The sequence below is a fragment of the Alligator mississippiensis genome, chromosome 5 (assembly GCF_030867095.1).
Source record: "Alligator mississippiensis isolate rAllMis1 chromosome 5, rAllMis1, whole genome shotgun sequence".
NCBI lineage: Eukaryota > Metazoa > Chordata > Crocodylia > Alligatoridae > Alligator > Alligator mississippiensis.
Window position 1 is genome coordinate 45,421,107 of NC_081828.1, and position 16,543 is coordinate 45,437,649.

General features: G+C 45.5%; 2 protein-coding genes and 1 long non-coding RNA gene across 7 annotated transcripts in view; 1 reads left to right on the forward strand and 2 right to left on the reverse strand.

The window, feature by feature from the left end:
* Positions 1–5,492, reverse strand: part of LOC102575034 (dimethylaniline monooxygenase [N-oxide-forming] 2) — a 77,197-nt gene extending 71,705 nt beyond the window's left edge. For 2 of the 5 annotated variants that reach the window (XM_059728301.1, XM_059728305.1), the window contains exons 1-2: positions 5,403–5,489; positions 3,421–3,700 (exon numbers count right to left, since the gene is read on the reverse strand). In XM_059728301.1, the coding sequence (XP_059584284.1) occupies positions 3,421–3,552 (132 nt within the window). In that variant the 5' untranslated portion in view covers positions 3,553–3,700; positions 5,403–5,489. Of the gene's footprint in view, positions 1–894; positions 1,082–3,420; positions 3,701–5,402 lie in introns of those variants that run through there. The other 3 variants (XM_059728302.1, XM_059728303.1, XM_059728304.1) reach the window with 3 other exon arrangements.
* LOC109286345 (uncharacterized) overlaps positions 1–16,543 on the forward strand; it is a 114,142-nt gene that overhangs the window by 77,290 nt on the left and 20,309 nt on the right. The gene's annotated exons all lie outside the window — the stretch shown is intronic.
* Positions 12,497–16,543, reverse strand: part of LOC102576189 (flavin-containing monooxygenase 3) — a 28,975-nt gene continuing 24,928 nt past the window's right edge. Inside the window, exon 9 of the mRNA XM_006259136.4 lies at positions 12,497–13,825. Within this exon, the coding sequence (XP_006259198.2) occupies positions 13,483–13,825 (343 nt within the window). The 3' untranslated portion in view covers positions 12,497–13,482. The remainder of the gene's footprint in view (positions 13,826–16,543) is intronic.

The window sequence follows — 16,543 nt, forward strand, 5'->3', positions numbered from 1 at the left end:
GAGACAGATATCATAGGATACTCACTGGGGAAAAGTGCCCTTGTAGTAACTATGGGAGTGAATAGGGCTTCAGACCACATTCAACTCAAAACAGGAACTTCACATCATGTTCAGAGCAGGCATAGTCAAGGGGCCAGTTAGAAGAACAGCAGCAACAGGGTTTGAGTGGGACACGTGCCTGAGATATAAATTGTTTTTTCTTCCATCCAGCTAGCCTAGAATGCAACGAAACCCAGGCCTAATGCTTTAAAAACCTTCTTAAAAGCATTGTTCAGAAGATAAATTATGGGTCTGTTCTGTTTTTCCTCCATCTTTTAGATGGACGGAGGCATCCACGAACAGAACAGCATTTTTTTGTTTTTTTACATTAGCAATTCAAAGTTTGTCTACCTGGGAAGACTGTGAAGAGCTGAGTGAAAACTAACCGGCTGAGAGGGAAAGGAAGGCTAAGCAAACATCTTTTAAACCCCCCCTTATAGCTCAATCACTTAAAGCCTGCTTTGTGAAACATTCACCTTTCTAGACTTTCAACTAAGAGCTGACAAGAGTTTCCTCTTCATTTCCCCAATAAACAGGATAAAACTTGATGCTTCTGATAGCCCGAAAGTAAAATGCAAACAAAGCAATGTGACTGAGATTTTCTACATAACAAAAGATGCAGAGAAAGGGCGCACCCTATTTTTCTATCCTTGTAGATTGTTTTAAGCTTGATACTGCATTTTCTGTATTTTTTCCAAAACTGTTAACCTCCGCACCAGCACAAGTACTCTCCCTGACAGGAGACAGCAAGCAATTATACAAACAGCTCTGAAAATGAACAAAGTATAAGAAACAGTCCTAGATAATATCATGCCATTTAGCTATATTTAAAAGGGAAGCACCTACTCTGGATACCTTTAAGAAATGCTTGGATGCTTATCTTGCTGGGATGATCTGACCCCAGCTGGACTTCCTGGCCCTGGGGCAGGAGAATGGACCTGATGATCTCGCAAGGTCCCTTCCAGCCCTAATGTCTATGAAATCTATGAAGAGGTAATTGTTTGACCAATGAAGTCAGAATTTATGACCAGCTGAACTCAGACTTCTTGAAAGAAGAAGCAGTGAAAATACAGCTGCTTATTCCACATCTCAACCTGATCCAATTTGCCTTATCTCAGCCATGAGCCAGCTGTTAGATGACAGGGGTTTGGACTGGAGTCCAGAGATAGCAAGTCTGGAGCAAAGGAGTCAGGAGCAAATACTCAGTGTAAAGTAACCAGGAAACAAGGAACTAACAAGCAGAAACCAGGACCAATGAGTAAGAAGCCTAAGGCTAGAGAGAAAGGAATCTGCTCTGTTGAGAAGCCTGCTGGTTACTGAAAGAGTGGTTATTAGTAAGCAGTCACACCCCTACAGCAACTTGATCCAGGTGAAAGTAGTTAGGCCACTGGTGGCCAGGCTTACTCAGATATAAGGGCCAGCTGCGGGTTAATAAGCTGGTCTGCTGCCTTGATAGTACTCTTTTCCCTATAGCTCTTTCCAGGGACCCAAGGAGCAGGATTCTGGAAACCCAACCAAACTAGGCCTTCAAGACTCTGGGGATACAGTAGGGAGAACCAGCGTGACTTTAAAGAGGCTACTGCAACCTAAGGGAATAAACAGGACATAGGTAGTCTGGGCTTGACCCTAGAGGATCACAACCCAGGGAATCAGGAGCAAACAAGGTTCAGACTAGACTAGTCATGAGTCTGGGGATCAGGAGACCAAAGTCTACAAGGGACCTAAATATGGGCAGTCACTGTGGTAGACCCATGAGCCAGGAAGCAGGTGTCCAGTCTGGAGTCATTGGCCAGGGGATGCAAATCAGAGAGCTGTAAATGAAGGGGACCAGCCCATGGACAGTCACCAACCAAAGCTGCAAGCCAGAAACCCCTGAACCAGGAGACAGGGGTCTGGACTGGAGTCCGGAACCGGCAAAGGGATCAGCAGGCAGGAACCAGGACTAATGAATCAGAAGAGCATTTGTCCTATTGAGTAGCCTGCTTATAAGGCTCCTCCAGTAGTAAGCAGGTAGCAATGCCTGTGCAGCAACTTGGATGAGCTGGAAGTACTTAGGTGAATGGGCAGCGAGGCCCGTTTGAGTAATTAGCTGGTCTGCTGCCCTGCTGACTCCTGCCAATGGCTCAGAAGTGTACTTGTTTTTAGAAATTGAGCAATTAATTGCACTGTGTTAAATATCTGAATATATGAAGTGGGAAAGTGGAAAAAATTAAGGAATGGAAGAGGTCAAACTTGGGCCCTTCCTTGTTTCTTTATTTTAAAAAGTGAATAATGACTGGAATACTTTGCTTTGCTTTGTTTTTTATTTGAAAACTGGAAAGCTTCTAATATTATGACGCAATAAAAATTGAGAGAGTAAAACAAAAGTTGAACTGAGGAACATGGATGTTAACTCCATGTGTCAGACTGTTTAACATCTTTTGCTTTGTTTTTGCTTTTTTAATATCTGTTTAATGATAGTGTCTATTGAACATTTGAGAGACAAAGTATCATTGTTAAAATGACCAAAAAGCTTCCAACCATATTTCATTAAAGACGTGAAAACTCATATTGTACAAACCCCAGAAAGTGCCCTGCAAAGCCAGGGAAGAAGACGCATTCCTGATACCTTTAATACAAAATAATCCTGCAACTCCACTCTTCCTCTCCTCCAACCTTTCAAGCCCTCAATAAGCACCAAAAAAAGGAGACAACCTCTTTACACAGAATTCCTCTGTGTCACTTAAAAGTTCCAATAGCAAACCCAAGAGAGTCAGCCTGACATAAGACACTCCTATCACACTTTTCTTCTCCTTTGTGGTCTGAAGGCAGCATGGCAGAACAACCAGTGACGTTTTGATGGTATTTCTGAGAGCATGTACCACAAAATACAGCTGTCCCCTGACTTTGTTCCACAGCTTTGCTATAGTATCTTGTTACAATGAGTAAGGCAAAAGGCAGGCAGGGTCATACAAAAGAGACCTGTACTTGAAAGACCAGTGTTACATGCTGAGGCTTGCAGAATTTGCAAGAAAGCTGGCTGGCTCACTCTGGCTTGCATTTTTAAGGCCTTGATAACACTTCAAACTCAGTTGGTCCCCAAACTGGATTAGTTTTTTCCAGTTCCACTCATACTACCATGTGACCGAATGCACAGAGCACAAAACAGCTCAGAAAGCAAAAGGAATGTGCAAATAGGGTACTGCTTCCCACCTCCCTGCTGCTCCTCCCAGGGCTATTTTATCCACTGTTTCTTTTTTTCTTTTGTGGTTCCATCTGTACCTCACAGCAGATGGGAATTTGGGTCCTTTTGGAAGGTTGCAGAACAGTCCAATTTATTGAAGGCAGTCACTGCATTAATCTCAGGCAACCTCACACACACACATACACACACACACTTACCGTGAATCTCCAGAGTCCCCCGATATTATCACTTCTCTCAAAGCAGGTTGGCTGAAGTCCCTCATCCAGACAGCATTTGATGGAGGTCAGTCCACTCACACCTGATCCAATAACTGCAACTCTCTTTGCCATGGTAGCCTGTAGTAGAGGAGACTCCCTCTAGAGGCTTGTCAGTACGTGGATTTGTAAAGGTGCAGAGACCTTGCAGTTTCAGCAGAATGATTTCAAAATTCAAATAATTATGTTCTGGGTTTACAATAAAGAAGGAAGGTGAACATTTCTGTTGAGGATACAGATGAATAAATCCATCTTACCATGAGCCTTCCAGCATTTGCCTGCTTCTCAATTATACCCTAGAAACCACTGTGGTTACCAAGATGTCCCTCAAGAAAGGATAAATGGTGTTGGCTGACTGGATGGGCAAAAGCTGAGTGAGAGTCAACTGAGTTTTGAAGGTTTCATTTTAGTCAGGGGAGTGCCAGATACAGGATCTGGACAAGCAGAAGCTCCATAAGAAAAGGAGACGCAATAAACTGAGTAGGTGACTGTTTTAGTAGAGCAGAAAGGGGCTATCAATAGGATAATAGGTAATTTGACAGGGGAGGAGAGCATTTGGGGGGACAGGAGATAGAATAGAGATAAAGTACAAAAATGGTAAGTAGAGAATAGGAAGAAAGGGAGGTGCATAAAAGCAATGCTGTCCTGTTGTTTTGGGCAAATGACTGCTTTTATCCTATTTTCAGTGGGATGCTTGGGACAGGTGTTTAGAAAGGGACTGTCTCAAACAAGATGGGACTCTTTCAAGCCCCCTTCACTGGCTGTGGTGGTCTGTACTCCTACCTACTTGGGAAATAGTCACACTTTCTGTGGGTGCTTCAGAAACATGAGCCAATTAACCTCCAGAATTAGCCTAGGCCTGCAGAGCCTTACTCCTGTTCACATAATAATAGGGGAGTTTGGAGTGAGGGGGTAAGAGCACAGATTGTGAGTGTAGGTCAGTGATTCTCAACCAGGGTGGCACAGCACCCTGGGGTGCCACCAGATGCGAGGAGATAAGCAGATAAGCTAAGCAGATAAGTGCAGACTCAGGTTTATCCTTGCCTGGGTGATCTCCCCCTGTCCAGCGCCTCTTGCACAGAAGTAACCAGTGTAATAAACAAATTAATTTCTGAAATTGGGTGCGTCTCAATTCACAGAAGTTTTGGTGCCTCAAGTTCAGTGGGGGGTGCTAAATTCAAAAAGGGTAAGAACCACTGGTGGGTGTAGCAAGGAATGGTTTTAAGGGATAGGCTTGAACTGGGGATGAAGAGGAGTTTGGACAGAGGAAGGAACTGGGGAAGAAACTGGAAGACCAGTGGGGAAGAGAAAACAGATGAACTGGAAAGTGAAAGAGCAGAGAAGAAATAATATGGGAGGAAAAATAAATAAGAGTGGGCAATAAGGAAAAGTCAAAAGGGCAGAAGTTAGATCAATGCAAGGAAAAGTGAACTGTAAAAGTGAGAGAGAAAAGGGTACAAGAAAAGATACACTGTGCGGGGGTGGGGGGAAGTAGCATTAAGGGATAGAAAAAGCAAAGAGAAGGTGATATGAAACCCAAAAGCACGTGACTAGATAAAAATAAATGGATTTGGAGAATGATGGCAAAATACAAATGTGGTCTGTAATGTATGTTCTCCCTCTCACACATACCGCACAATCCCACATCCATGTCTTCATCCAACTGTCTCTCCTCCCTCCCCTGCTGCTCTGGCTATTTACTTACCCTGAGATCCCCAAATTTAACCCCAAACTCCTTTAACATTTCTAGATCTATTTACTGGTGAGTTCCACTTTGAGTTGGGGTACAGAACTAGAGCAAATCAGCCCGTGATGCGTCTGGTAATGTCACATTGCAAGCAAGTCAACTGTTAGCTATTTTCTCTGCATCATATTTTTTCCTTCGTTCCCCCTTGCTAAAAGGTTTGTGTCCTTCCAGTTCTTACCTTTTGCCTCCCCTCGCTGCCTCTTCACATCTGTGCCTTTATGGGGCCGCAGAGAAAGTAACATGCTGTAACAGAGCAAGGCACTTTATAAAGGGGAGGAGTTTAGGTTGGCCTTTCATAGTGTTTTCTCTTGTAAGCACAAACATGCGGGCCTGCAGGATTAAGAGCTACATAGAGCTTAGGATCAGAGCTATAAAACTTGACTCAGAAGCAAATGAATAGCCTGAAAGATTTTTTTTAAATTAAGTTTAGAAATGGTAGAGATTTTAGGAGTCACAAGAACACTATATGAGTAGACTCTGTCAGCTCTACAGTCCACATTACAAGTTTTTATTCAAGTTAATCCATTTAGAATTAGAGAATTCAAATGCAAATAAAGGAGAACATTAGGTTTGGATGGCAAAGACATTCCAATACACAGCACAATAAACGCTTGCAGTTGCAAGCTTCATAATATACCAAGTTTTACTGAAAGCCGCAGCTCCTAGAATCAAGTAGTTATGCAAGAATCTCAGTTTTATTGTATTTGGGGGGGCTGGCGGGGGAGAAAGGAGAAAATTTCTGGCTGTCATGATTACAAAGACAAACATACACACAAGGTAATGCTCCCCAACAAAAAATAAAGACAATGCAAAAATTTACTGTTTTAAAATCCCACAGTTTTAAAGCCTGGTTTATGATCTCTGGGGTCCCAGCTTGTGATTTTTGGGGTTAGTGATACTGAGGTTCTCAGAGCCTCAGCCAAGCTGACATCTGACATTTCATTCTGACTCCACTTGAAATGAGAGGTTTTGGTTTAAGTGCCTGTTAGTAGGCCTGTGCAAAGTGGCTAGTATTCACTGTGGATTCAGATTCGGCCGGTTTGGGGGACAGGGATTCGATTCAGTGATTCCAATCACTGTCTTGAATTAATTTAGCTGAATCTGATTCAGAGATTTGGCTGCTGCTGAATCAGCCAAATCTCCAAATCACACAGGCCCCATCCCCCACCCACTCTCCCAGCCCTGGAAATGGCTGTCCTACCTGCCCCAGCTCCCAGCTCTTTGAAGAAAAAAAAAAAGCCCTCACTCTCCGGCTCCTGTCAGAACAGGGGGAGAGGTAGGTGATCCCCGCTGTCCCCCACTGCCCCATACCACATGGAGGGTCTTTGCCACGAGTCCCCTGAACTGTCCCATCCCAGCCCCCCCATGGCTGCCCCACCTGCCCCAGCTCTGACATTTTAAAAGAAAAACCAACCCCAAACCCCCAGGCTCACCTGGCATCCCCGCTGTCTCCCACTGCCCTGTGCTGCACAGGGGGCTCTGCACAAGCCCCCCAAAGCTCTGAGGCCAGTGCAGCAACTGGTGAGTGCGGGGGTTTTTTTTTCTTAAAGAGCCAGGAGCTGGGGCAGGCTGAGCAGCCATGGGGGGCTGGGAGAGCAGGGGGGTCGGGGGCTCATGACAGAGCCCCCCATGCAGCATGGGGCAGTAAGGGGCAGCAGGGATCACCCCGCCCCCCCAACTGGGCAGCAGCTGGTGAGTAGGGGCTTTTTTTTAAACAACTGGGAGCTGGGGCCAGGCAGGGCAGCCATGGGGGGACACTGGGGGAGCAGGTGGGGTTGGGAGGGGCTGGGGGAGCAGGCAGGGGCTGGGGCCTGGTGGGGGTCCCACCATAGTCCCCTCCCCCCTTCTTGGAGAGCTTCGAATTGATTCAGACCTTTTAATCAGTCCACTGATTCGATTTGGATTCGGAGATTTGGCCACCGAATCAGGCCAAATCTCCTCCGAATCGAATCAGCACCTGAAGCTTCGTATAGCCCTACCTTTTAGTGGTGATAAAACACTACTGAACAGAAATATACAATTAACCCACCCTGCTCCTGAAACATAGGCGTTAGGTCAAACGGATGTGATCAGAAGGGTACAGACAGATGAACAAATATACGGGACTAAAGATAGGAGGGCTCTATCCTGAGGTACGTGGAAGTTAAGCCAGAATCAAACAACTGCTAGATTACTACATTTTAGCTTCCTCTTACCACAGGGTAGAACCAACATGAGAAGAAATACTTACTGCAAATGAACGGATGCATATTAAGTCCTCCCTCCTACTCCATTCATTCATTTTGTGTCAATGGTGTTAAAGGAATTGCAAAGTACAAGAAATCTGGTGCACCCAGTGATGAGCATACTTCCTCCACCAGTCCCACAGAGGGAGACTAAAGTAACGTGCTCAGAGTCACACAGGATGTTAGGGGCAGGAGAGGGGGAGAGAATGGAACTTAGATTTCACAGTGTCCAGACAGGCAGCCTTGCCATCATGCCATCTGTCCTCCTTCATGTCTTCTCTCTCACTTTGAAACTCTGTATAATTTGTTTTGCTGTTCACATCCTAAATTATAGTGTTTGGATACATATGGATCGTATGATCATATGATCCAGCTTCCCTAACCTTATACCTACATTACCTTCTGTCTTAGATCACTAAGCCCCTATGTTTTGCCTGTGATACATGAGGTACACATTGTCCAAGCACTGCCCCGCAGTGGAATGACCTCCCCTAGCCACCAAGGCAGGATTACCTAGTTAAGCAAGTACAACAGGCAAAAACCCAGAAAACTCTGAATTCCATTCCTGGCTCTAGCAGTAACCTGATATAAGGCCCTGGGCATGTTGCAAGACTTAGGTCCCCTTTGTTATATTTTTCCGCATCCCAGAACTGAAAAACTTAGCACTGACACAACAGCTGGCCAGTGTAGCATAATATGCAAGTGCACAATATTTTTATGCACAGTATAACTTTCAAATCGCAAATAGAACTGCAGCTTATACGTGGCATCACCCAATTAATAACTTCTCTGTCCTACTCTGTAAAAGAAGTTATAATATAAGCTAGTTCAGGGGTGCCAAACTCACCTCCACCTCCAGACTGAATGTGGGCTGTGGAGCTCCTCATTGGTCAGATCTGGGAGGTGGCAGTGGTGCGGGGAAGTAGGTGGCGATGCTTCAACCCTGCCCTCCCCCTTCTGTCATTCTTGACAGGCAATTCACTAGTTATTTCTGTATAGATCACCACTACATCCCAGCTTGTAACCCTACACAACACTGTAGCTTTCAAAAAAAAGGCCTAGTAATAAATAATTAATTGCTTGGTAGTTGCAAGAGAATTAGGAAACCAGTGAAAAGATTCCAATTTATTTTTATTTGGATATTTTTACATTTATTTTTTAAAGATGCATTAGGAACCTAATCTATCGTCCAGTGTCTCTCCATTGACTGCTGTAAGATCAGGACATTAGATCAGGTTTTAAGGCAGGAGAGCTACTAGAGAATGTATTACTACTTTAGGATTGTTGGTGGTCTAAGAACACAGGCAGACAAAACTCTTTGTGTAGAGGTGATATTTTTTATTGGGCTAACTAAACAGTTGCAAAAAAAATTGCAAGCTTTGCAAGCTTTTGGGCTTACACACCCTTCATCAGGCAAGGGAGAAACTGAAGTTGTTAAGGGTTCTCCAAGGTAGAAAAGAAGCCAATTTGTAAGAAGCTGCTGTGTGAAAAATGGAAATGTGGAGTACTCTCACACTCTGCAAGTAAGAGGTTTTTGGAGCCTGTAACAGAAAAGCATCCAAGGGCAGCCATGATGCCACCTAGCGACTGCCTTAATCTGGTCTGGCTCTTGCTTCAGTCTCCTAGGGTCTCATCCTGCTTCCTTGCCCGCACACCTTGATCCAGGGCAAGGCTGCTCTCAGTTTGGCTCAGCCTCCCTGGTGTCCCTTATCCAAGGCAAGGCTTTATGCTGGGTACCTGTTGGCCACTTATGAATGCCGCTACAGGAGGTGCGGGCAAAATGGCAGATCTGGCCAGTGGCTGGATTCCATTTCCCAGCATCCCCTGCCTGTACCACTCCCGGCCTGTCTCCATGGAGACACCAGGAATGTTGGGCCATGACAGCTCTGTCCCACCCTGGCCTGGTCCCATGCTGTCACAGTCCTGCCCTCCTGGTGTACCCATGGAGAACAGCTGGGAGCAGCATGGGCAGGATACATGGCTGGTCTCTCCCCTATTCAGTAGTTTCACCCACCACTCCTTGATGCTAAAATTAGCTGGGGAGGCTGCACAGAGGGCAAAGTACACTTTTGAAGAGGTGGGCCTTGTCTGGTCTGAGGGTGTCCCCCCAGGTCTCATCCCAATTTTACTCTTGCTGAGCCCTCTAGCTCAAGGCCAACTGTTCAAGGCTGCCAGCTCTTGGCTGAACTCTAGTCGTACCCTGTGACCTCCGGTTCCAGCACCTGCAATATCCACTGCATAGGCAGCTAGGGGCCTTGAGTCCTATTTCCCCCCTGGTACTTCCTGCCTTACAATCCAGGCAGGTGTGGCCTCTTGTGGCCACAGAACACACTCTAGTCATGCCCTGTAACCTCAGGTTTTACTCAGCATAATTTCAAATTCAGGGTGTCCCCAGTCACCCCCTTTCAGTGGCCTCTGCCTCCCCTACAGCCACAACCCAGCCCTCCAAGGGAAAACAAAATCCCCCCAAATGCAAGCACCAGTCCCAGTTCAAAAGAACATCCCATACAGGGTTCACCACACTCCTTGGTGGTGGGCCTCACCTAGAAAAGAAGGGAAAACAGAACATGCCCAGGGTACTCAGGCTGTTTCCTATGCTGGTCCCCAGCTTCTCTTCATTTGGGGCTGCCACCTCAGACCTCTCACTGCAGTCTGGACACCAGTCCTCACGCCTCTCAGGGGGGGTCCATCCCGGATGGCTTCCATGGCCAGACTGCTTCCACTGGCTTGAGGCTTGGGCTTATACAGGGCTGTCTGGGTCACATGCCCCCTCTGCTTCCCCTCCCTGGGTCATCTGGCTCTTCCTCCACATGAACCCAGTGGCCATCTTGCTTCAGGTTCACTTGCCTGTGAGTTTGCCTCTGGGGCATGATCAGGTCACAGGCAGAAGAGACACAGAGATGAAGTGGAAGGAAGCAAAATGGAAAGGGACCTCATGCCCATGAAACCAGGGGGAAGGGACCTCTATGAGGGAAAGGATGCACTGGAAAACCCACAAAAAGTAAGGGAGGAAAAGGTATAGGGAGGAAAGTGATGGAGAGGTAAAGGGCCAGGGGTAGCTAGCCCCATTCCCATTCTAGTAACAGGGTAGGAACCCTGTTACAGTGCCTTTGCAGCAGCCCTGTGGGCTCCTCTTCACCCCTTACAGCCACACCTGGTCTACTGGTTATACAACAGACATAAGCAGGGTTTGAATTACATGCCGGCTCTTGGTGGTGGTGGTGGGGGGGGGGGGGGGTCTGTGGTGGTGGCAGCCAGAAGGAGCCACCACTGCCACCTCCTGAGCTGTTTAGAGCGGTGTGGACAAACTGGGGGCTTTTGGGGTCTTTTGAGGGGCTCTCATCTCTTATAGGGGGGCTCTTGTCTCTTATGGGGGGACTCAGTTCCCCCCCCCACCCCCCCCAAACTCCCCTGTATTTTGAACCCTGGACATAAGTAAACATAAATTAGCACAACTGAAATGTACATGTACTGCCTTGCACAAAGTTGGCCTCCCATATATTCTAACTCCCAGGGCTAGGCTTCTTCTCACCCTTATGGGGAGCCTCATGGCTACTGCTTCCTGCAGTAAGCTTCCCTGTGGAAACTCTTCTCCCTGCAGCGGCTGACTGCCCCCTTGGGAACTGGGCTAATGTTCCTGACAGACCCCCCACTCCCCTCCCCTTTTGGTTATATGCCTTCACTCCAGTCACCCACTGGATTTTCACTCTCTTAATTAAGGGTCAGCCTGCATTCCTGCTGCTCTGTCCTCTTAAAGTGACAGGAGCTCCCTGCTCTGGATTCCCTCTGCCTGGACTGGTTTCTTCAATCCCTGATCAAATCCCAAATGTCTCTCACAGTCTTCCTCTTTTGGAATGCCATCTGCCCGGTCTCCCGCCTTCATGTGGCCAACTTTGGTACATGGCCTGGGTATGCTGAATGGGCCTTCCTCTCCTTCCCTTGTGTGTGAATAACAGGTTTCAGATGTCCTGTTACAGAGCTGTGGACAGGAACTGTTACTCAAGTGTTACCCCTAACTTGATTTGCATCAAAACACAAACTCCCTGAAATGCAGTGGTGATTTTAACATTGAGTTGGTTGGCCCATTGGAGGATATAGACAATAGCTTAAGTCAACGAAGGTCCTCAGCTGCCAATACGACCACTATGCAGCTCAAGCATTATTTTGTTGTGTAGCTACTCTCATTCCATGTAGGAATGAGGAAGTTAAAGCGAAAAAAAAGACAAAACAGAAAAAAAAATCATGTGAGGTTTACATACAGTGAAATCTAAGGCATCAGTTTTTGCTTGAGGTAAACTCACCAAAATCAACTCCCTACCACTATGTGAGGCACTTCTCAGTACCTTAGGTCTAGACATCAGAGTTTTGCCAACATTGCTGTTGGCTAGAAGTGTAGAAACGTCATACTTTTTTGACGCAGGTATGCTGCCAAGACTATAGGCTTGATCCATCTATGCAACAGAACAGGGTTTCTGCCAGCTTAGCTGATGCTGTTGAGACAGGTAGTGTATGTGTGCCCTTTCTAAGTTGTCGTCTGAGGCTGGTGCCATGCTCACTCACCCCTACTTATACTACTGACCTGTGCTAGCAGAAAAAACCCTCTGCATTTTCTCTGGAGGGGCTTTCCTGACATATCTGTGTCAGTACTAGCATAGAAGCAGTGGTTACAGAATGACTAGAAGCCCAAAGGCAGCTTCTTATTTAGCAGGGAAGACAAGCTGTTACTCAAGTGTAGATTTCTTGAGTCAATGCTGCAGTAAAGATCTGATTGTGAAATGGAAAAGAGTAAAAGAAACAAATGGGCTGTTAAACATCTCTTAACATTTCTTGTTACATTTTCTCCAAAGGCCACAGGTAATGTTTTTTATTATGGCAGCCTGGCTATTTATTTTGATAGCTCTGCACTGTATGCATTTTTGTATGCTGTAAGACAGGCTGCATTTAACTGCTCTGTTAAAATGAGTGTATTATTATTAGAACTGAAGGAAATTTATTTGATGACAGGGCCCCCCCATTCAAAAAAAATAACATTTTGACCAAAACAAAACATTTTTCTACAAACATTTTTATTTTGAAGTTTTTTATAATGCAAAAAACTGGAAACTAAACAAATTAATTTTTGTTAAACATATCAGTTTACAAAAACCAAAGCATATTGGGCATTTTTACACATGCATCAGGAGGCATGGGGTGGGGGGGAAGGGGGCAGCGCTTTAATTAGCGAGCCGTGCAAATTAAAGGCGCCTGAGTGTCACCTGTATCAGTATCTCCACACTGAAAAATGGCGGTGGGGCGCTTTGAACTAAAATTCATAAAACAAGCTTTAGTTTAAAGTGCCTTGCCACCATTCTTCAGCACAGGGATGCTGATACACATGATGCTGGAGTCTGCTGGAGTGCATTAATTTCCATGCTCCAGCAGACTCGCCTAATCAAGTCTGCTCTGCTGCACTGGATTTGCAATGTCTCGGAGCAGGCTCCCTGCACGTGTATAGGAGCCCATTAGTTTCAGATTTTCCTTGGGAAACAAGACAAAACAAATACCATACAGAATTAAAAAAAATAGAGAGATATAAAAAAAATTCCTGGATACAATAAATGGCACTTTTTGACCAGTTCTATCTTACACTATTGAAGAACCATGTCATAAGAGCTCTTGAATTTAGAAAGCATTGAGATTATATCTTATTTTTATATATATTTTCCTTGTCATACTTTCTGTTTCCTAGTCATACCTTCGACTTTTAGTAGTTCCTAGGCTATAATTAAAATAGCACAAATCATAGGACCAGCTTCTCATTAAGTGAAAATTAACATAAAATGTTATGGAGCTCTTTCACTTTATATTAGATTGGGCTCTGACTATAGAGTTCATATCTGCAGGTGTTGTGTATATATTAAGGCATATCTATGCATATGTAGATACACTTGAACTAGGAATGTCCTCAATGGCAAAAGTCTTACTAGCCTTGGCAAGACAAATTTTCTTCTCTATATACAATTTTCACTTTGAGATTCTGAAAACACTTGATTTTTAGTTAAACATCAGAAAAACAGCAATAAGGAGAAGAGGGAAGAAGAGGATTGTAAGCAAATTTAAGAGGGGGAAGCCTGTCTTAGAACCATGAACAACTCGAGTCCTTGTGACCTTCAGTGTCCGGTCCCACTGGGTCAGGATAGCATTTCTGGCTCCATTCCACTTTCCTGGACCTGTTAGACGAAACTGGTATGGACTGCATGGGCCAAAGTAAACTTCCAGGGCCAGTCTTGGGTCCATCAGAAACAGCTTCAGAATATTGGGTTTCACTCCAATGGCAGAAGCCAGTTCATCCATGTAGACTATGTAATCTGTCTGTAGGGTACTGCTGTTTCCAAACCTTAAGGTGGGAAAGGAAAATATATAGCCCATGGCTAATTACTATGTAAAAGAAAGATGCTATAGGATAAACAGAGATTTTTGCATAATGCCTGAATTCTACAAGGAAGTTGGGGCTAGGGGAGGGAAGGGTTCAAATAAAGTTCAGACTCCAGGTCAAATTCTTTTCCTCAGCCCTGATTTCTCAACAGAAAGAAGACTGTAAAACAGAATCAAAGCAACACCAAAAACTTTCCAGTTTACAGGAAAGTGGACAAGAAGAAAAAAGACCCAACTTTGTAAGAGCTTCTCTGGCTCCAACCCAGACCATTCATGTAAACAGCAGTTCTAGATATGAGAAGCCTTGATTTAACTGGCAATTCCTATGTGAAGGAACTGATGGACTGTCTTTATACTTTGACAAAAATGATAATTCTCTGCCATTATAGCATATCCATTCAGTAACTCATCTTCCCTTAGCAAAGCTTTCCTTTACCAAAGGTAGTTGAGAATTTCCATTTCATGAGAGATTCCTTGATTTTAAACAAAAATGTAATTCTGGAAGAGAATATATTCATTTTTATTTTTTTAAATAAAGCAAGATTTAAAAAAAAAAAAATAGTTTGGGGTCAATTAAGCCATGCAGGTTTGCCTCAGTCTGGCAATGCAGAAGTTTTTCCTTTATTTTTCTTTTCTTTTTTTTTCCCTGAAATAGCTGTGCTGGAGCATATGCAATATGTACACTGTCTGATAAAAGTGAGGAACCAGCAGTGATCCAGTGGGTAGCAAGGCAGCAGAGAGACATCTGACACAACCATGGGTACATCTAGGGTTCTGAAAAGTGGGGTGCATGTGGTGTGGTACATCATCCCATAGCACAACACGTTTTTTTCGAATTAAAAAGAACTGGAAGCTTTATTAATATGCTAGAGACCATGGGCTGTATTATTTAGTTTAAGATCCAAGAATAAACAAATGCAAATGTGTTTTGGAGGGGGACAGACTGCCAGCTCTAGAGTGGGGCAGCTACCTTGTGCTATGGGAGTACATCTATTTCCCCCCGCCCACAGACAAGACTGCTCTCTGCTCCCTAATACATGGGTCCCCCCAGGCACTCCAATATGCCCCAAAGTGCTCCTCACTGCCATTTATGTATTGCCCCTGGCACTTCAAATGCCCTCTGGCTCCACTCTGTCCTCTATGCATAAGCCCTATGCTCAGCCCCACGCCGTCATGCCCTAAGCCTCATCACGCTCCACCATTCCCCTCACGCACTGCTGAGTCCTACCCTACCCTCTCACTATATCCATAACAACACTGCACCCTGCACAAACCTGCCATCATCACCCCAGGCCTCCTGACCCTTCATTTCCTTATGCCTTTGAAAACACAAACTTCACTGAAGCATTTCACACCCCCTGGTGCTTGTTCCCCCACAATCTATCTTGATCCCAAACCTCCCTCATACCTCAGTTTACTCCCAGACCTCATTTGCCCCTCACACGCAGGGGTGGATCCAGAGGGAATGCAGTGGCGTAGTTGCAATCCCTTTCAGACCACATTGCAGGAACAGTAGCTGGGGACTTTTAAAGTCCCTGAATAAGTCACAAATTCCTCCCCCCCCATTCCTCCTCACTTCTGCCCCCCGCTGTTGATGCCCCTGCTATCTTTGGCTGACCTGAAGGCAGGGGAACAAGGCTCAGCCAGGGACTGCAGCAGCAACTCAATGGGTGTGTCTACATGTGCACATTTACTGAGCAATAACTGAAATTACTGTGTAGTATGGGCATGCATGTACACTTGCACGCCTGTACTGCACAGTAAATATGGTGACTTATGCTGACTTCAGTGAAAATTTGAGAACTGTATCATGCAAATCTCAAATTTATGCCCAATTAGTTAGTGCACAGTAACACACATGTAGATGACCTACTGCATAGTAACACCATGTGTGTGGACTGATTTGGGATTAGCTTTAGTCCCAAATCAGTCCACGCACAGCATTAATGCACTTTAACACCTGCACATGTAGACACTAACCTATTCCTGCTTACTGTGCAGCAATTTACTGCTCAGTAAATTTAAGCCAGCATAAATGCCTGTGTAGACATGCCCAATGGGTAGGTTTTCCCTCCCTGCCCAGTTCCCACCCCCAGTTGTTTCCCACCAGCCTGGGAGCAGGCATAGGGAGAAGGAACCTGCTTGTTGCCCCCACATGAGCCTAGCTCCCCATACAACACAGCCATACCTAGAGCAGGGAAGGAGCAGCTCTGGAGCTACAGCTGCCCCTGGGGCAACTGGAGACCGTGGCAGATCCTCGTGGAGGTAGAGAATAGGAAGGGAAGGAAGATACTGCTCAGCATGGAGGGAAAGGGAAGGGATGCTGAGAGTGGGGTGAGGTTTTTACCTGATTCAGGGTCTTAAACAAAAATCCCTAGCTACTGTTCTCCCAAAGAGGTCTACCTACTTCAGTGGAGGAGGAGTGGGGAGGGAGGGGTTGCTGTTCCTGCACCTGGTTTTACAAAATCCTAGATTCATCCATGCTCACATCCCCTAATAGCACTCCAGCCCCTTCTTACCCCACACTGCTCTACCTCATAGATCTTCCTCCCTACAAAAGTCCCTTAGTGCCTATGACCCCCTATCTAGCTCTTCACAGCTCCTGAAAGCCCCTCCCCCCCAGAACCCCTCCCAGTTCCCCCAACCCGTCATGACCCCTGACCATGGGACAGATGGAGGC